Source organism: Dysidea avara, chromosome 9 (genome assembly GCF_963678975.1).
Source record: "Dysidea avara chromosome 9, odDysAvar1.4, whole genome shotgun sequence".
Taxonomy (NCBI): Eukaryota; Metazoa; Porifera; class Demospongiae; order Dictyoceratida; family Dysideidae; genus Dysidea; species Dysidea avara.
This window is the reverse complement of record NC_089280.1, coordinates 13,547,338-13,568,958: the sequence shown is the minus strand read 5'-3', so window position 1 is coordinate 13,568,958 and position 21,621 is coordinate 13,547,338. Positions and strand designations below refer to the sequence as shown.

General features: G+C 40.1%; 2 protein-coding genes across 4 annotated transcripts in view; one reads left to right on the top strand and one right to left on the bottom strand.

The window, feature by feature from the left end:
* Window positions 1-21,621, bottom strand: part of LOC136265733 (glycerate kinase-like) — a 34,141-nt gene that overhangs the window by 9,123 nt on the left and 3,397 nt on the right. Inside the window, exons 1-3 of one of the 3 annotated variants that reach the window (XM_066060639.1) lie at window positions 9,875-9,982; window positions 9,692-9,801; window positions 8,783-8,921 (exon numbers count right to left, since the gene is read on the bottom strand). In XM_066060639.1, the coding sequence (XP_065916711.1) occupies window positions 8,783-8,892 (110 nt within the window). In that variant the 5' untranslated portion in view covers window positions 8,893-8,921; window positions 9,692-9,801; window positions 9,875-9,982. Of the gene's footprint in view, window positions 1-8,782; window positions 8,922-9,691; window positions 9,802-9,874; window positions 10,097-21,621 lie in introns of those variants that run through there. The other 2 variants (XM_066060638.1, XM_066060640.1) reach the window with 2 other exon arrangements.
* LOC136265734 (monoglyceride lipase-like) lies at window positions 10,100-20,904 on the top strand. The gene is made up of 7 exons (XM_066060642.1): window positions 10,100-10,303; window positions 12,292-12,398; window positions 17,577-17,713; window positions 17,779-17,880; window positions 17,934-18,023; window positions 19,965-20,180; window positions 20,672-20,904. The coding sequence occupies exons 1-7, from the start codon at window positions 10,209-10,211 to the stop codon at window positions 20,777-20,779; spliced, it is 855 nt and encodes a 284-aa protein (XP_065916714.1). The 5' UTR covers window positions 10,100-10,208; the 3' UTR covers window positions 20,780-20,904.

Genomic DNA, 21,621 nt, shown 5'->3' with positions numbered 1-21,621 from the left:
TCTGCTAGCAGGTTTCTAACCATTTTAAGAACCTGCTAGCAAGTCGGATTTTAAAGACCTCATTATCATCCAAACATCAAAACATACAGTAGGGGCCATTAAAAAGTTTACACTCTGTTTGATTTTAACAATAGTTAAAACAATAGTGAAACATTGTCGATTTTAACAAAACACTTATGTAATTTACCATAACAGTCTGTATTTGCTAATAATGATTAGAACTATTTAACTCTTACAACTGTTAAAACAATAGTTTTAACAATTTGTATTGTTGAAACAATAATTTTAACAAATCCTATTGTTAAAACAATTAGTTAAAACAATATTTTTAACAATCTGTATTGTTAAACCAATCATTTTAACAAATCATATTGTTAAAACAATAATTTTAACAATTCGTGATGTGTTATTTACTGCATATCTGTGGCTTTGTTAAAAAGATAGTTCCATTAAACTAATTGTTCTTTTATAACCATTCAAATGGTTTAACTACTGTTAAAACCAAACAAAGTGTAAACTTTTTAATGGCCCCTACTGTATTATGCATACCATTTCTATGCAATATTTAAATTGCACCTCCTTCAAGACCAAATGGAGTGTTAAAAGATTGATAACAAAGAAATGGCGAAAGTGGCAAACTTGTATGTTTTCATCGAAAGTAACAAATACTTTTTTAACAAGACAAGACTAGGTATTGCTAAAGTCCTTTTTTCAATAGATCTTTAATCTGTCTAAGTGCTATGAAATGACCACTTGTATTTCCACATCTGTAGGTATGGGGAGGCAGATACCATCACTTATAAACATCTTGCCCATTTGCTCAGTGAGAAATGGAGTTCCTATATTCTGTGATTATGGGTAAGCATTGCTGTAGTTTGAGGTTCTCCTTGCTGCGCAATTCAGTAATGTGTATCAGAAAAAACTTGCTGTTGCTGAGTGGCACCTGTCTCCTTTAGAACAAGGGGATCCCTACTTAAATGGTACGGTATTTTCGAAGGGGTATGCAAAATTTCTCAATAGATCACTAAAGAGTGATAAGAGTGGCACAGTACCACTCTATTCAAAATTCCTTTGATGTGGTTAAAGGATTGACAAGTTGACTTTGATGTTGACAGTTTTACTACTCTACTTTATCTTTAGTCTGTCTAAGTGCTATGGAATGACAGCACTTTGCATAGAACATAGTAAATTTTGCGTGGGGTACACAAAATTGCTCCTATAATTATGGGAGACATTTTGTGTAGGGTGTCGTGGACTGACTTACTGTAGTAACATGCGTACATGCACACATTGCTGTAACAATAAATAGGCTAGGCTATATTTAGATGTATGATGTCATGGTGCATGTGCTTAACATGAACGATATGGACGCGTAGTGTGTATCGGACGGTCCAAGTTGAATCCACGAAGGGCGAAGTAATCCTGCGGCAGAAGAACCTGACTATCATCGCCACTCATCATATTGTTGGTGCTGTTTCAACCAGGATCCGATTCGTTGTGTCTTACGGCCCTTTCTAACCCGCTACTCAAACGTCGTGGTACCGTGGCAGTTCAACGGTACCCCGTAAGGCAAGCGAATCGTTTCTGTGGAGCAATTGTTTGCTGTATCTCCTTTTAGTGACAAGAAGACCATGGCGGAGGACTCCAAGCGTCTTATTCAATCGCGTCGAGGATACAGGGCGCACCTCAAGCGTCTGTTCAGTTCTGCTGGAGAAATACTCGGTAGATGCAGCAGCAATGCCCCTGAAGCTGATGATTCTGTCACTATTACGGACTTGATCGCCCAACTAGAAAGGAAGAGTACTAAACTCTCTGAATTAGACAGTCAACTCTTGGGACTTATTGAAGAGTCAGAGCTGGAGGCTGAAGTGATGGAATGTGAGGAAATCAGTGCAGAAATTTCTAAAACAATCGTAAGACTGAAACATGTCCTTCAGAAATTTCAAGGACCTACCTCTGTACCTGTCAGACCTTCTATACCTCACACCCCCACAGAACCAGCTCCATCCCGGACACAACCACCGCCACCTACCACAAAAGCTATACATACTACCACTTCAGAGACTCAGCCTATAGCTCGCACCGATCCACCTCCTGGAACTAATTCCATTGTACGCTTGCCCAGGCTTGATCTCCCTACCTTTTCAGGTGACGCACTAGAGTGGCAAGCGTTCTGGGACGGATTTGATGCGGCAGTGAATTCAAACCCCACAATCTCTGCTGTTCAGAAACTGAATTACTTGAGATCACAGCTACGTGGTGAAGCGTCACATGTTATTGCAGGCTTCTCGTTAACAAATGATAACTACGAAACTTCAGTTACTCTCCTCAAGGACCGCTATGGTCAATCATCCAAGGAGAAGAAAGCCCACTTGTAAGCACTATTAGACCTGCCAAAGCCTTCAAACACCCTGGCCAGTTTGCAGTCATTCTCTGACACAATTGAGAAGCACGTACGCAGCTTAACTACACTAGGGAAGTCCACAGACACTTATGGTGATCTACTAGTCCCTGTTATTCTTAGTAAACTGCCACCAAAGACTAAGAAGAATATGGTGAGGGAGCATGACAATGACGAATGGGATTTGGAAGGACTTCAGGACGCCATACGTAAGGAGATCAGAGTGTTTGAGGCTGAGGTTACCACAAGTCACCTCCCTGAGAATTTACACCACACAGCTGCATTCCTCACTGGAACCAGTAAGGCAGCTAGTCTTCCCTCACGACAGAGTGTACCAAGCCAACGTACATGTGCTTATTGCAAGGGCTCTCATTCTCCGTTGAATTGTGAAGTTCTTACCACATGTCAAGCTCGCAAGACCTTTGTAGGGGAGAAGAACCTGTGTTTCAATTGTTTGGGGAGACACAAGGTCAGTGCTTGTACTTCAAGACACCGATGTCATAAGTGCCATCGCAAGCACCACACCAGTCTGTGCACTGATAATGGTCCAGAGAAACAGGAATCCAAGGAGCCAGCTGTACGAACTGACAGTAGTGTACCTGCAACCTCAGCTACCCCCCAACAGGAGCAACAGACTCATGTTGGAATCAGTGATATGTGTCTATTGAAGACCGCAGTGTCTACTGTGTCATTTAGTGGGACTCATGTTGATGCAAACATCTTGTTTGACGAGGGTTCCCAACGGTCCTTTGTATCGAAGGGATTAGCTGACTGCCTACAGATACAGCCGCACAAGAGTGAAACCTTGTCAATTTCTACATTTGGAACACAGAGTGGTCACACCAGTCAATTTGAAGCAGCAGTGATCCATCTGCACACCATTTCAGGACACTCAATCCCAATTACAGTGCTAATTGTTCCAACCATAGCTGCACCCATGCACAATGTTAATCTCAAGTCACTTGCTAGCTTTCCTTACCTAACTGGATTGCGTCTGGCTCATCCTGTTACGTCCTCGGGGCAGTTCACAATTTCACTACTGATTGGGGCAGATCATTATTGGGATGTTGTGGAGGACCACATTGTGAGAGGTAACGGTCCCACAGCAATGCAATCTAAGCTTGGTTACCTTCTTTCTGGACCAATGAGGACAACTGCCCCAAAGAGAACATCTACCATGTTTCATGTTGCTGCACAGTCTGTTCCTGAACCTGATCTACAACAGTTTTGGTCAGTGGAATCGCTTGGCATTTCTCCCAGAGATGAGTCTGCTAACACCTTCCTAGAGCAGTACATTACAAACAGTATTGAACAATTACCAGATGGCTCTTACAGTGCACGCTTTCTGTGGAAAGACAGTCACCCCTCCCTCCCTACCAATTTGTCAACATGTGTCCATCGGACCAAAGCACTTGCACGTAAGCTAGCACAGACTCCTGCTCTACTCAGCAAATACAACGAGATCATAGCAGACCAAGAACGCTGTGGCTTCATTGAGAGGATTGATTCTGCAACAGACTCCAAGCATTGCCATTACATTCCACACCATGCTGTCCACAAAGATTCAGCAACTACTCCTCTTCGTGTAGTGTATGACTGTAGCTGTCAGCAATCCAGGGACCACCCCAGCTTGAACGATTGTCTACACACTGGTGAACCTCAACTGAATGACCTTTGCTCCATTATTTTACGCTTTCGAGTACATCCAGTTGGACTCTGCACAGACATCGAGAAAGCGTTTCTACACATATGGCTTCACAAGGATGACAGAGATTGTACCAGATTCTTATGGTTGAGCAATCCATTGGATCCAGACAGTGAGTTACAAGTGTATAGATTTAAAGTTGTATTGTTTGGGGCTGTCTGTTCGCCATTTATGTTAAACGCTACTCTTCATTATCATTTATCTAAGTACAGGTCCACCATAGCACATGATATGCTCACAAACTTGTATGTTGATAACATTGGATCTGGATGTCAGTCAGTAGAAGAAGCTCACCATTACTATCACATGGCACGATCTGTAATGAAGGATGCTGAGTTTAATCTAAGGAGCTGGGCTTCTAACAGTCAAGTGATTACTGACGAAGCCACCAAGGAAGGAGTACGTGATGACACCAATCCAGTGAATGTTCTGGGCCTCCAGTGGAATACACAGACTGATTCCTTATCCCTATCCACTAAGTCACCCATACCTGCTGCCACTTCTCTCGTTACTAAACGTGATGTTTTACGTGAGCCATCGAAAATTTTCGACCCCTTAGGGCTTCTGTCACCAGTAACAATCAAGGCTAAGACATTTATGCAGAGATTGTGGCAGAACAACGTTCATTGGGATGAGCCACTAGCTGATGATGTTCAACAACAGTGGTTACACATTGCCCGTGACATCCAAGAATCCATGGACGTAGTTATACCCAGGCAGTACTTTACCAAGAGTATGGCATCCAGTTAACCTCACCAACTACATGTTTTTGCTGATGCTAGTCCTGTAGCTTATGGAGCAGTGGCTTTCCTTTGTCGAGATAATGATGTATCCTTCGTGATGGCAAAATCCAGAGTTGCACCCCTTAAGCAACTTACACTTCCCAAATTGGAACTCATGGGTGCTCTCACAGCTGCCAAATTGTGTGAATTTATCTCTAAGGCACTCACTCTTCTCACTTGCTCCACTCACTTTTGGACCGATAGCCAGATAGTACTCCACTGGTTGAGAGGTGAGAAACAGAATAATGTGTTTGTTGCTCATCGTGTTACAGAGATCTTAGCTGTTACTGAGGTAGACTCCTGGAGATTTTGCCCAATAGAGTACAATCCAGCCGATTTACTAACAAGAGGCATCACCTCCTCACAGCTCAAGTCGTCTGAACTGTGGAATCGTGGCCCACAATGGCTGCCATCTCCAGAGAGTTGGCCTACCTGGAAGTTCTCTCCAACCATTGAGTTACAAGCATTAGCTGTTACTGCTGCTGATTTCCAGCCTGCTACTACAGTGTCATCAGAATCCACAGGTATACAATGTGTCATTGATATATCACACTATAGTACACTCTCAAGACTGTTGGCAGTTACCGCCTACGCACTCCGCTTTATTCACAATTGTCGAGGAAAACACCAAGACAGAGAATCATGGGCCCCTTAATACCAGCAGAGTTATTTAGTGCTGAAATTCAATGGGTGAAGCAGTGTCAATTTGAGGTTTACAGCAGTGAACTCACACACCTCTCCTCTAAGTCACCAGGACAGAAGCGAACAACACTGATCCGACAGTTACGTCTATTTCTTGACAATGATGGTCTGGTTCGTTGCAGTGGAAGAATACACAACGCTCCCCTTAGTTCAGCCACCAAGTTTCCCCTACTACTACCACCAAAGCACATGTTTACTTCACTGGTGATTCTAAGCACACACATTCAACTCTTTCATGCTGGGACTAACGCTACATTAACCCTGATTCGACAAAAGTTTTGAATTCCATCTGGTAGACAATGTGTGAAGTCACTTCTCCGCCGCTGTGCAACATGTCGTAGACACATCGGAAAACCATATGCCACTCCTGATCCCCCACCTCTCCCTAATATTAGAACACGTGATTGTGAACCCTTCAGTGTCACTGGCATTGACTTTACTGGAGCCATGTATGTCTGCCAATTAAACACCGAGATGAAAGTGTACATTTGCTTGTTCACATGTGCCACCACTCGAGCAATTCACTTAGAAGTCGTTACCGACTTATCAGTGGAAACATTCCTGTTAGCTTTCAGGCGGTTTGCCAGCCGTAGATCCCTGCCACAAGTACTAGTATCCAACAATGCTTCTACATATGCAGCAGATGCGCTACAGAAGCTTCTACAGTCAGATCACCTCACAGAGATGCTAGGACGACGTGGAGTGCAGTGGCAGTTTATTCCCAAGCGTGCCCCTTGGTACGGCGGGTGGTGGGAACGTCTCATCGGGCTTACGAAGATGGCACTGAAGAAGGTCCTTGGGCGATCTAGAGTTACACTTACAGTATTGGAAACACTAGTGGTGGAAGTAGAAGCGATTCTCAATGATAGACCCCTGACCCATATCTCCCCAGATATTGATGATGCTGAACCACTAACTCCAGCCAACTTGTTACATGGTCGTCGCATCATGTCACTGCCATATGAAGTGATTGAGGAGCAGGAACTGAGTGACCCCACCTTTGGTAATCACACTGATGTGACTCGAAGAGCACAGCTGCAGGCATTTCTCCTTGAACAATTCAAGTCCCGTTGGAGACATGAATATCTAACATCACTCAGGGAATACCACAGAGTCTCAGGAAACAACACCCAGAAGATTAAGCCCGGTGACATAGTCTTAGTACACGATGACACTCCACGGATAACATGGAAACTGGCTGTCATTGAGGAACTGATAATGGGAAAGGATGGTCTGGTGCGTGCGGCCAACATCCGGACAGCACATGGGAGAACAAATCGTCCGATAGCTAGACTAATCCCATTGGAAGTATCCTCAGATGGAGCAACAACCTCATCAGATCAAGAGTATTGTACTGTGAACAAGGAGGCAGACAATCCTACTGGGGCAAGTCGACCACAACGTATGGCAGCTCAGAAAGCAAGAGCCAAGGTGAAGAAGTGGACTACTGAACTTGGTGGCCCCCCGGAGGATGTCGTGGACTGACTTACTGTAGTAACATGCGTACATGCACACATTGCTGTAACAATAAATAGGCTAGGCTATATTTAGATGTATGATGTCATGGTGCACGTGCTTAACATGAACGATATGGACGCGTAGTGTGTATCGGGCGGTCCGAGTTGAATCCACGAAGGGCGAAGTAATCCTGCAGCAGAAGAACCTGACTATCATCGCCACTCGTCATATAGGGTACGCAAAATTTCTCCTATAGTATAAAGGGATGCTGCTTGGCATAGGGGTACGCTATTTTGGTACAGGCACTCCTCTATATATAGGAGATATTTTGTGTAGGGGTACGCAAAATTACTCCTATATATATGTGGGTGCGAATCTAATTAGTGTAATTTTATCTTTACCCAGTAAGCATGGACACAATTCAGATACCACTCAAAAGTATGATCATCTTGTAAACTGTCCACATGATTATCATGTAACATGTATACAGTGGAACTTCTCTTAACAAACTCCCCAAATTACTGTAAGTACACACAATTGAAAAACCTCCATAGCAAGGACAAAGATTTTGGTCTCAACAAGTAGTTTCCTAATTAGTTTAATTATTTATATACTACATACATCATTAATCCATCTGAATTCGTTACTACGGAGATACATAACAATACACATGAATTTTACCAACACATGTTAATGTAGAAAAAAATACCCAGACCATAGTGACGAAAAAGAGTGCACTCTCAACGGTTAGAATTACCTAAGCTAATCTAGACTTCTCACAAGCTAAGGGTCATGCTACCATATCACACAAAGGATCTGTAATAGCATCACATGCTGAATTTCATGTGAGGTATACTCCACTCATTACAGGATACATTTATAAAATTCACACACTGTTTATAGCAACGTTGTAGTTGTAAGAACTGTAATTCTGACCATACTAATCATGCCCAATGAATGCATAACCCCAATTAGCTTAATATGACACAATACAATCAGGATAAATGTACGGCATGCTAACAACACAAAGATGCATCACATTAAAAAATTATTCAGGTTCCAAAATGTTATAGCAGGCCAAGTTAATTTCTGGATCATGCAAATTCTGATATCAATGATGAAGAGACATTGACCGTTGTAAACACATTATTGCTGAACACAGTAAGGAAAACGACAGTTACACCTAATCCAGAATAATGTCTGACTGTTTCTTATAAATGAGTATAGCTAGTGTTTACTAATTAATGATCATAATTTGTTAGCTCCATTAAAAAATACACACACACAAAACAAAGCCAATTGGGACATTGGAATAGTGAGACAATAACGTGTTTCACAGGAAAAGATATGGGCACGCAAAGTCCCTTCTCAACTTTGACACATGGATATTTACCATTTGTTTCCTCAGTGAATACCAGGTCCCTTGGAGTAATACGAGCAATGACCCCAACACCACTAGGAATATGAATATTTGCTTTCTCAGTTGACAACAAATTGCCACCAGGTACCCATTAAATAGAAACGATGCCAACTTGGAAGAACCAGACATCAAACTTAGAACCTTTCCAATGCTCTAGCCACTTGGCTATGCACACCCACACTACCCATATGCAGCAACAACACACACGCACGCACGCACGCACGCACGCACGCACGCACGCACGCACGCACGCACGCACGCACACACACACATCTACCACATAGTTCAGATAAATATCAACAGTGCTAACACACCTCACAGGAGACAGGTCATGATGATGATGATAATCAGATCCTACTGGCACACTAGCAACACCAGTTATAACATTACTGGAGCCAACAGTGTCTATGACTGCTTTAACCATTCCAGCTGCCGCTTTTCCAAATCCTGCAACTAAAAAGTGGAGCACTTACATATAGCGTTATATGTGTAGCTCATGTACTAGTATTCATACAGAATGCAGACTGCTACAATAAATGTGTTGACAGTTAAATACGTGGGGATGGTTCTTTATACGTACCACAACAAAAATTGGGCACAATAAAATGCTTTGTAATTTTGCTGACAACAGATGTAAATGACTTCTTGAATAAAAGCCCAGGTACTATGTATTTCCTCACTATTTAAATTAGTATTTCCAATTATGCAGTCAATTATACAAGTTTATACTGACATGCTGTAGTACAAGTACACAAGATTCCAGTATGCAGCAAGGCCTGACTGCAAGCCAGCTGTTCCTTAAGAGTGCGTGGGTACAAGAAAAACACACCTAGTAGCCTTCACCAGCCTTATGTTAGCAGACAGAACATAATATTTCCCAGCAGAAGTGTTGTGCATCCTTTTACAGTTTGCCACTATTTGTTGACATTGTCAAAATTTTGGAATCAAAGGATAAAATGATGCAACAGTGGATGGGAACTGGAATGGTTATATACAGCTGGCTTGCGAGACTAACACCATCCAAAAAGGGACTCATGAAAATGCTATGGTGCCAGTAATAGCAGGAAGCCAGAATCTCAAGACAGTAGTTCTATGGAAATGTCATAGGCCAGTTGTGACTCAATCTCCAGCCAACTTGCAGTATAAACAAATGCTTAAACATTGGGATTTGGTCAATCCCCTCATAGACAGAGAAGCAGAGGGTTAATCCATATACTACATACCATTTGATATCTATTACGTACTACCCCACTGGGCCGGACCTGTGAAACACTAGGAGTCAGAGAAAATGATTCAGAGCTGTAATTCCAGGAAACCAGGCATTAGAAGTTTTCTGAAATAGAAAACAGATACCATATAGAATGAAATCACTAGTCAACATCTCTCAGTAATTTAATCAGACATACTTTTCACATTAGCATCAATTTCAAACTTGTTCCCACCACATTCAAGGATTCCAGCATATGGCTTCATCTTCTCCATTTCGGCTGGTACAAACTTCAACGCGTCACGAACCAGTTTATAAGGACATACTGCTCTGATGGCAGCTTGATATATCAGCTCCAAGTGACCTACCAAAGACATGTTGCAACGCGCGCCAACTCAAATTACCTTGTTAACTTTCTGATGGCGCTTAATGTAGCAATGCGCGGAGATAAGGTCACATTCGCGGCCACAATCTCAGGAGGTAGCGAAGCAAGAAGTAATTAAAGACACAGCACAAGCTGCCTAGTATCGAGTATGGAGGAGGACCACTCGAGTGAGATCGATACCATCCGAAACGCTGACAGAAAGAAGTTATTTGTCAGAAGTTGGATCCCAATCCGTGATCCTGTGTAAGGGTTATTTCGTGTGTAGTGTTCCATATATATAGCCCTGAGAATGATCAATCAATCCAACTAGTACCTTCTGTTATAACTACGTGCGCCGTGGGTGTATATTCTTGGCGAGGTGCTGGGTTTGTGAATATCATCGTGTTCAAGAGGTCACTTTTTATGTGTGGTCTTTCATATTGTCAGCGTGTTATCTGTTTGTCCAGTTGATGTTTGTCCAGTTGATGTTTGTCCAGTTGATGTTTGTCCAGTTGATGTTTGTCCAGTTGATGTTTGTCCAGTTGATGTTTGTCCAGTTGATGTTTGTCCAGTTGATGACCAACTAAATACAAAATAAAACGAATTGATCAAAAGGTCCTTACTAGAGGCAATCAAGCACCTTTGCAAAATAAAACGTGGCATATATATACATATGTTTGATTGTCAACCAGTCAACGGGCCCATTTCATGTGATCAGGATTTGATCAAAACGTCTTAGTTTCAGTCACAGATGCTTCCACTAGCCTGTAGTAGTAGTAGTAGTGCCCACTCCTTGAAGTCTCCTGGACATGTAGACAAGTCTCAGGTGTTTGTTACCAGTTTTCATGTTGGGATCAACAAGAGACTTTGGTCAGTAACATCAAAGTATGCTTAGTTGCTGCTTTGTACCTGGTCATAAGGTGTGTTAATTCCAACTATGTCTTTTTATGTCAGTAACATCAAAGTAGATGTGCCCTGCTATAGTTGCTGCTTTGTACCTGGTCATAAGGTGTGTTAATTCCACACTATGTTTTTTATGTCAGTATTGTGCAAGTCTTCATATATGGAAAAGTTCCACAAGTTTGAACATGAAAGTCATTGTAAACCATACCATATATGGTCCCTGATCTTGATGATGTCTACGTTTCGCCATCTTCATAGAAAAGGACATACTGTGTGCTCACTTGTTCTGCTATTCAGGCACTATAGTTAGTATACTATGTCACACTGTTATGTATGAAGGAGGACATGTAAATGTTTGAAGATGTCAGAAAAGAATAATACATGTAAACACATGGAGGTTTTAACCCTTTCATTGCTTCAACTGGATTTATCTGGTTTGACGTTATAAAAGGCGCTTTGGCTACAATTCTAATGCGCTACCACTTCTATCATGCGTTTTACATTACGATGCGCTTACCCTGAAACACGCACACCCACTGAGGTCCCGTTTCTGGAATAACCGGATCCTTCGCGCACTATTTTCTTATTAGAAAAGATGACTGTCATGCATCCTCGAGTTGATAGTCACGTTTTGGAGTCCACTGGATTGTTATTGATAGGGCCAAGGATCACTGTCGGCTGTTTTCAGAAGTGTGGCATGATTCGCTCGTGTGCGCATACACATGCATGATACAAGATTTAGGATAAATCTCGAAGAAACCTGCCGAAGAAATAATCCAGTAAGGAGACTGTTTAGAATAGTTGTACAGACTGTAATACTTACCTGTAGTAACTTTATTTGTAACTGACTACTTATTTAAGCTGCTTTTACCGTATTTTTCAGTTTTGTTGTCTTGTAATTACTTAGCGCGGTTGTAATTACTTAGCGCGGTTTTATTTACGTAAACAAAAACAACCTAGTTGAGGTCCTTAGTCTATAGCGATTACTTAGAGGTATGGTAACTAAGTACTAGAGTGTACAGTTAAGCTTGTATAGCACAATTTGTAGCAGACTGTATGGTCCGCCGGAAAATTCAGGAAAATTCAGCGGTGGAAGGGTTTTAATTAATTAACTTAATTAAACAGCTACAAAATCTATGAAATTTACATTTTGTAGATATGTGGATATATGTACACTAGTAATTTCCTGAAGAATTACTGTAATTATTAAATCTTTCTACTAGATGCACACTATCTGCATGTTATGTGTTGCACGCACACACACACACACATACGCACACGCGCACATTGATAATTATATCAAACAAGCAAGAACTAATGATAACAAACATAATTGTTAATCACTACAGGGCAGCAATATTCATTGCTCATGGTGTTGGAGAACACAGTGGCAGATATGAACAACTGGGATCATTTTTGAAAAGTCACAAAATTGCTGTACATTCACATGACCACAGTAAGTGCTGTCTAGAACATTAGAAATTATTGTTAGTCTAATCACCGCCGAGCTCCTTCTGGTGGTTCAATTAACATAACACATGTGCACCACTATAGCTATAAATTGCTAAACTGTATAGTAAGTTGATTCACGTAACTAAAAATAGACTGATAGTGTTGGTTACAGCAAAGAAATGCGTTTAGAATGGCATTTAGAAACACAAGCAACTTTGCCAGTTGTACGATAGCTACCACTCGAATGCAACATCACTACATGCAAACAATTAAGACTTGCCAATTAAGGGGTGTGGCTAGCCATTTCCATCGCGAGTCGTCATCCCTTACTGTGAGGGATAAAGACTCGTGATCGAAACGGCTGCCACACCCCTTAATTGGCGAATTGTTTAATCACTTGTACTTGCGTGTATACAGTACGTGGTAGCTGTATGTTCTATCACAGATTATAAAATAATTTCAGGTGAAGCACCATTCGCCAAAGTTTTTTTTCACCAATTTTGCAATAGTGGGTTTTCACCGAACTTTTTTGCCGCTAAATATTTTTTAACTATAAGATATCAACTGACAACTTCGAAAACATCTGAGCCACATGTGTACAAATAGTTTGGTGCCAGGGGGGTAGGACATAATGTCACAACGCGTATAGTTTTGCATAATTTAATTGAATTCCAATGATAATTACATGATGAAAAACTAATGTACCAGCTACTTGCATCATTGCAGATGCCAAACTCGATTGTGTTTACTACTAACAAGTAAGAATACAGCAAACAATAACACAGGTACCTGAAATTACGATAAACATTTATTCTAAATAACGCGCTATTGCAAAATTCACCGTCATATCGCTGGGGCTCACCTGAGCTCAGTAGATAAAATGATTTCTACACTAGTGAAGTTACATTTCCGAAAACAATCACAGCGCTAACCTTCATGGTTTACTAGAACTAAAACCAATGGCAAAATGTACAGTACGGATACGTCACACAATTATCGTGACGTAATGTTCTACCCCCCCCCCCCCCCCCCCCCCGGTTTGGTGCAATGCCACATGTATTCAAATAATTTGATGCAATGTACACCCATAAATGGAAGCCCTACTGTAGTCTGTTAACACCATCAGCAGAGAACCTTGACTGATGGCCATGGTAAAGAAGGATAAAAGGTAGCACATTCATTGTAAGTTTATCGATATCCCAAAGGTTTTTTCTTAAGCAATCTAGAAACGTTTTTGTGAAAAAAATTAGGGCTGTATCTGTAGCCAGTTTTCCACTACGCTTGACTGAAGGCATCGGCCAGGCAGGCAGTAGAAAATTCTGTCAAATAATTTTTTCAAATTAAAAATTCTGTAGCAAGTTGACAGAACATTTCGGGTCGATCTGAAGACACTTTTGGGCTTAATTTTACCCAACCAACACTGTCATGTTGAAAAATCGTGGCAGGTTTTTGGGTTATATTATAGCATGGCCATGCCCACACCTTCACCATCCCTACTATACAGTACTATCGTACTGTATGATTATGAACTCTTTGAGTAAATTTCCCATATTTTTTGGCCTAAAACACTAACCAAGTCTTATTATAGTCAGCACTTATAGGATTATATTATGAACTCTTGGCTAAGGGACCATAAGTCACGCACCTTTTACATTGCCACTCATAATGTCACTGTATGGCTATAGTGATGTCGTCTACACTTGGTACACGTGACTAGTGCCTCAAGGGCTACCTAGTGGTGAGGAAATTTTAAGAATGTCAAAAAGTCTCACAGTGACACATTGAGTCACGCATCTATGATTGGCAGATGCCAATTATGCACCTATCAATGTGAAGCCCCACTCCCCCCAGTATGGGAAATGTTGGGCTTTAGAAAGAGATTTAAAATTCAACTGAGGGTGGGAAATTTGAGCAAGCGGTAAAAAGTTTTACTTGTGACACATGATAAAATTGAAGCTCTGTGTTAAATTCCTTATCCGCATGTCAAAGGTATAGAGATTTGACCTAACAATTTATCCCTGGGTAACTTTCTACCAGCCCCCCCTCCCCATACTGGGGGAGTGGGGCTTAACATTGATAGATGCATAATTATAATTTCTAGTGCTAATAATGGTGCTTCCTTCATGACGTAATGGAACACCTTAAGTCATGTAGTTGTGTACATTTCTGTGCCACTTTTCCTCTTGAGATCACTTGTTTCACACAACTTAGTTGCCACCCATCAAACAGTCAGAAGACAGTAACCTGCATCCATAAATTTGCATATTTTGATGGCACATAACATAGAGAAGTGGAAACTGTGCGACTTGTGGTGGTGTGTCACTTATGGTCAGTCTCTCAGTTTTAGTTGTATGCTATTCAAACTTTATCAGCTACTATAAGTATACCCAGTATCTGTGTTGGTTTTATGGCTTTGTCCATACAAAAACATTATTTTATTCACAGACGTCATAGGACATACATGTATGTATTTGCCTGCCCTTTTATGTAAAATAGTGACGGAGAGTGTCTAACTGCCAATGCAACCTGTACAAAATCACTACATGTTAACAGACATTGATCTTTGCTTGAAAACAGACACTGATCTTTGAATGAACATTGATCTTTGATTGAATTAACAGATCTTTGATTGTATTAATACTTTCTGGTGATAGAGAGCTGCTGATACGTGTTGAGAACTAGTGTTGAATAGGGTAAAGCCTTTGCTCTACTGATGTATGGATGCTCTATTTTAAATCATACAGTAGGATCAGAGGAGGGTGGAAGCGCTGCTCGAAAATATTACGTTAATTGCATACCTCCATTTAGAATTTCACGTGAGCCTCAATAGTCGCAATATAAAACTAGCGATATAAAACTAGCGAACAGTGGGGATCATTAGATATTTTGCATAATTCATTTTAACAGCGCTTAAACCGCTTCCACCCTCCTCTGCAGTAGGATAGTACTGTATAGTAGGGACCACAAAGGAGTAGGTGTGGCCCACAAAATAACATCACCCAAAAACCAGCCTCTACGTATTTTCCCACATAACGATGAGGCAGTATTGGTTAGGTCAAACTAAGACCAAAGAAGCTTTCAGATCGAGCTGAAACGCCTTCAAAAAGTTGCTATGGAATTTATATTTTTTAAAACACATTTTATAGCAGAATTTTCTACTGAGTAAGTACTGACTGATGCCTTCAGACAAGCATAACTCGATAACGGCTAAGGCTACAGGCTTGATTTTTTTTACACTGTTCGACGTTGCTTCGGCCCGAGAGATGCCTTTTGGCATACCGCAGTATGTACAACACGTTCTTCATGGACTTACCAGTGTCCTCCTTTGTGCATCTTTGCTGACAGCGAAAAGTGTTGAATTGGTGGTAGCACTTCCCTTCGTAATGGAAGTTGTTCGTATTTTTCATAGTAGCTATTTTGATTGCAGAGGTGCTTTTCGAACAGTTCTTGATTCGTACTCCTGTGTAATGAGTTGAACATAGCTGACAACGAAGCGTAATGGATACTTCACTTTCAGACAATAATTGATACATATAACTGGGGCACACGGCACCATTTCTTTCTTCCGGTATATGTGTGGATTGTAGAAGTGCTTTTCGAACAGCTCTTGATTTGTAATGCTGTGTAATGGGTTGAACATAGCTGACAACGAAGCGTAATGGATACTTCACTTTTCAGACGATAATTGATATAGGCGTGCGGTGCCATTTCAGATGCGGTATGTGTGGTTCATAAGTCATAATAATTATTTACAAATAAAGTTAACAAACAACTACACAAAAAAAATTGGAATTTTCAACTAGAATAGGGACCATAGCACAACGATAAAAAGTACTGAAACAAGTTGGAGTAGTCCATGATATTAAATTACAGTAAAACAATAAAAAGTGTTATATCCCTACTGTGCATTTCCGTTATGGTATCTTGGGCACAGTAGGGATATAACACTTCATATTGTTTTACTGTGATTTAATATCATGGACTACTCCAACTTGTTTCAGTACTTTTTATCGATATGCTATGGTCCCTACTGTAGTTGAAAATTCTAATTTTTTTGTGTACTTGTCCTAGTTAAACACTCTCCCTTGCTACCTAGTACAATGGTTCCTCCATTATTCGAACTCACTGGACCCTATAGTCAGTTCACATTATTCACCTGAGCCCTCATTTCTTGTTAATAACTCTTGTTGCATTAGTCAGCTGCCCAAACATTTAGTAGTGCTCTAAAGCCCTTTAAATGCCAGAACTGTTTATCAAAAAAGCACTTTGATACGGGCAAGAACAAGTCAGGTATGAGGCTTTAGAAATATCCCATACATTTAGTATGGATGATTCAGGTGCACAGATATGTTTAAAACATGAAAACATGCTTGTTTCAGTCATTGGGAGTGAACACATGTTCACTTTTTTATTATCACTATATTTGGCGGGGCTCAGGTGAACACATACTGACTATAAGTGTGTTCAGATAATGGAAAGGTTTGGATAAACAAAGTCCATACATTTAAAAACTCTAATAGAACATAAACCTTGGCCAAATACTCTAATAGAACAGTCACTTCCACAATTTGAACATTCAGATAATCGAGGATAATGAAGAAACTACTGTATTATGAGCTCCAGTATTACTTACATAATCACCAGTTTGATGACAGATAACAATACTGAGGTTTATCTGGTATATTCTGTCCAGCAGGATGTGCATTTTATTGTGAGTTTGTATTGTGTAGTACTATTTTTTTCACGACTGGTTTTCAACTAGTTTGCATGGGCAGAAATATATTTTAACAGAGAATCCACTCAGTGCAAACTCTGATTTTCAATGAAGCCCTGTATACAAACAGCATATTTATAACTACAAAAACACAATTTGTTGATTGTGATTGCTAACGGAAGACTTGCTAGAGGTGTGATACCCATCAGATGGTATTATTTGTAGGCTACACTTGGTATCGCTTATAATCAGTTGCCAAATTTGATGTTTGTGAAATAAATAAGTTCACGCTTAATTTTGTGAGGCTGCTTTTTGTTACCTGCTATTAATTAAATTCCTTCCAAATTGGAGGATCTATCCAGTGTCATCAAGAGCTCACAATCTCAAGAGTTCATAATATATATATATATATATATATTAAATAATGAATACTTTGTGTCATGTAGTCAATTTTCTGTCATGTTTTAGTTGGACATGGGAAGAGCAGTGGTGAACGAGTATTAATTGATGACTTCCAGATATATGTACGAGATGTTATACAACACATTGAACTGCTCAAAGCTAAATATACTAATATCCCTCTGTTTCTATGGGGACATTCCATGGTGAGTTATACAGAGAAGCTACATGTACATGTATATAATATCTTGTATGTTCAAAAATTATCCAGGGTGGTACAGTGGCAGCATTGGTTGCTATACAAAAACCAGAACTGGTCGAAGGAGTTGTGTTTAGTGCTCCAGCAATTCTACCAGGAACTGGAGTTGTTCTGGTACGTACAATGGCTTGTATTATGATTGCTGGTGTTTCACATGTATTCTGTAGCGTGGACTAGTTCGTGCTGTTGCTTTCTTTGCTCCAAGATTACAAGTAGTCAAAATTGATCCTAGCACTCTATCAAGGGAACCAAAAGAGGTATACTTTGTTCTGTAGTTAATTGTGTTACATTTACTTCTGTGATCAGAAATTTTGTTGCAAATTGTTCGGAGACGCCTGTCCATGATATTGAAGGAATTGTTTATAAGTCTCCGATACATACACAGCCCATGTGGTCTGTACGTGCATGGTTTACTGATGAGTCTTTAGCTGTAATAATTCCCACTGCTGTAGACCAAACAACACTCTGGAGACTACCGTATAGTAAAAAAAACTTTAGCAGTAAAAACCTTTGGCGAATTTGGCGAATAGCGTTCAATTCGCCAAAGTTTTTTTGCCAATTATTTTAGATGATCACACAAGCACATTGAGTAACTAGCACTTGAGATGAAGGTTAGCTCGTACCACCACGCAATAAATATCGAGCTGACTTTGGAGATCTTGATCTTCCTAGGAATGTGTCCCACAGTTGTAAGCACTCCTTGGGATAGCATTTCCAACCGGCTTCCCGTTCGCACGTCAGTTCATTTTCTCGTGATGGATTGGCCAAATACTTTGAGTTCCTCTGCTACTGGAGTTCACTGAAAAAGCAAATACGGTTGCTCCAGCTCAGCATCGCAGGAGATAGAGAAGCATGCCTTTGCTAGCACGTCGTTAGATCAGTAGCTACAAAAGTACTGCTACAACAACAACGCTAGCTGCCTATACACTTACTACACTACTTAACTGATGAGTTGACACCTTGTCATTGTATCCTTACGTACCATACAGTAAAAATGTTGTTGGTAAAAACTTTGGTGGATATTATTTCAATCGCTAAAGTTTTTTCTGCCAATTTTTTCAACAGAGGGGTTTTGTCACACTTTTTTATCACCAAAGTTTTTTACTATACGGTATATGTTACACTTTCTCAATGTACTGTAAACACACTCAAAGTCTGGTTGGACTAAAGTGTGGTGAATTTTGCAAAATATAGTAGACTTCTTACTTTTTGTTTGCCAGGTAGCTATTATTCATCATTCAATATATAACTGCTTTAGACTCTATTTCACATTACACTCAGATTACTTACCTCATCCACGGCTGTTTCTGCTGTAGGTTCGGCAAAAGCGGCTGGTTTTCTTACGATAATACTAGCGTCATGGCAACTATACGTCCTCACGTGACAAAATAATCGCGCTCGTTAAATCACCGCACGTGAACAACGCATAGCGATTGGACAAACCGGATTTTGAGCATATGTTATATTGTGCCTGAAGGCGTGGAGTATATTAGAAAACAAGGTGGAGTATATGAGATTTATTACCCACCCAAAACAGCCTAAATAGAGTCTAATGGTTGCTTATTAAATCTGCCAAACCTTTGATAGGTATATCTCCCTGATTAGCCAAGAGCACACAGGATGACACACATGCGAACGGCAAACGCACATGCAAATGGGCATGGGCTTGATTGACCTTCCCATACTTATCAATTATACTAACAACAGAACGTAGCACTTTATCATTACAAGACTGCACAAAGAGGTAGGCTCAAAAGAAAAGGCCATGCCACCAGCAGGATTCTAATCAGTGACCTCGCATTTGCAAGTACCTAGCATGCTGTACCACTTCGACTGTGTCCTGTGGTTTGGAAAGCCTTTAAAGCTGTTTATAAATTAAGGCATATACATAAGTTGAATGGCACAGGTGTTTACATATGGTTTGCCAAAGGGTTTCTGCTCTACACTGCAATATTAACAAACAATGGCTGTTTATTAGCTACAGTTAAAGGCAACTTTATTGTTAAATGATGAGCACTTCAATACGTGCAGCAATTGGAGAGAAACTAGTTGGACGCCAAATGATGGGAGACAGTCAGACAGAAGGAATTTCAGATTTATACATATGTGTATTCGACTTGCACAGTTTGTATGAGTATGATTGGGGTAGTATTAGCCATCACCTTTGTGTTGTACTTCATCTGTTCATGTTGTTGTAGGTCCAGGAATATGCAAAAGACCCACTAGTGTGGCATGAAGGAATGAAGGCTGGATGGGTGAAGGAAATGTTCAGTGCACAGTCTGAAATCAGTGAAGGGATAGCAGGAATCAAGTTACCCTTCATTACAGTACATGGTACTGATGACACCTTGGTAGATATTTCGTCATCACAGTTTCTGTTTGATAACACCTCAAGTCAGGATAAGACATTTGAAGTGAGTGTATCTAAACTTCCACCAGAGTTGTGCTGTATATAGTTTCTGTCTAGAGTTTACAAACTCTAAATAATGCATACTATGAAAAAAATGTGGTATAGGTATCTAATCGTTTTCAAACTGTACTAGCCACTTTGTCCATAGACGACCATTGTGAGTCCTGATAGTAGGAATGAATGGAAAGTACATTTATTGATTTTGTGAATTTGAAATGCTGTAATAATGTATGGATTATTGGACAGATAAATCATTGGGTGTTCCATTAGCATCTCAATAAATCAGCCAACAAACAGACTCATATCTGTTAAATGATTCATAACGATGTCAAGTCTTTGCAACTAGTACACATTTCACTAGTAACCTATTCTTACTATATATCTCGAACAACCATTTTTATACATCATGTTGAAAAATTTACCATGACAGCAGTGTATAATTAAAGCAGTCTACTTGTGTTTTCTAATTGATATTGCTATTTACATTTTATGTAGAAATTTCAAGATGGGAGACATGAACTAATCAATGACCTTGATCGTGATCGATTCAAGCAAGTCACCCTGGACTGGTTAATCAAACACATCCCTAGTTCATTAGAATGAGCTACTATATCTAACCATAGTTGACATCACACATGTACTATACTATTGTTTATTTATTTTTGTGTACTGTTACGTTTTGAGTAACTATTTATGAGTGTTTGCTTGTGGTGAGTGTTGAGTTAGAAGTTTAAAACAGTATTTACTATTATGGCATATCCTTCCACATTGCAATACATTCTGTTTGTACACACTAGCACATACAGTATTACATGTGAGATGATTCTATGCAATGATGCATATGCATATTCTCCAGATTTGCAATTATATAGTACAGTGTGTGGCTGTTTGTAAAACTTGAGTTTGCAACACAATCTGAATCATGTGAAACTATTCACCAGATTGTTGTACTGGCTGTTCAATTAGTATATTTAGTACCAACAAATAATGCCAAAAGTAGGCGTGGTAGGAAATTGCAAAAAAAATCTATCAGATGATTAATACTAGCAGTGGAAGTTGATGGAAGGCGATAACAGTTTCATTTGTAATGCTGATGGGCAAAAGCTTTTAAAGAGAAGTTGAAGTTGGATACCAACTTGTGATCTTCTGTAAGTATTGATTTGTGTTTATGTCTTGGTACCACCTCTAAAATCTGTGGTGCAATCCTGCTCGACACACCCATCTTTCGATCAGCTGATATAAGTATCCTGGGTAAGGGCACCAAACTACTGATTTTTAATAGACCCAAATTAGCCCATACCTATTGAAAAGTTGTTGATCGGACCCAACCGACCCAATTATACACAGATTTTAATTAAGAAAAGAAAAAATTAAGATCACGTGACGCCTAGAATTTAATTTGTAATTGGTGCAAAATGATTGAGATACTCTAATAGAACAGTCAG

Bases quoted from the DNA above. Each gene is read 5' to 3' on its own strand.
- LOC136265734 (XM_066060642.1), top strand. From the start codon at position 10,209: ATGGAGGAGGACCACTCGAGTGAGATCGATACCATCCGAAACGCTGAC. The intron at 12,399-17,576 runs GTAAGTGCTGTC...GTCATGTTTTAG, and splicing joins TGTACATTCACATGACCACA to TTGGACATGGGAAGAGCAGT. The intron at 18,024-19,964 runs GTATACTTTGTT...ATGTTGTTGTAG, and splicing joins TATCAAGGGAACCAAAAGAG to GTCCAGGAATATGCAAAAGA.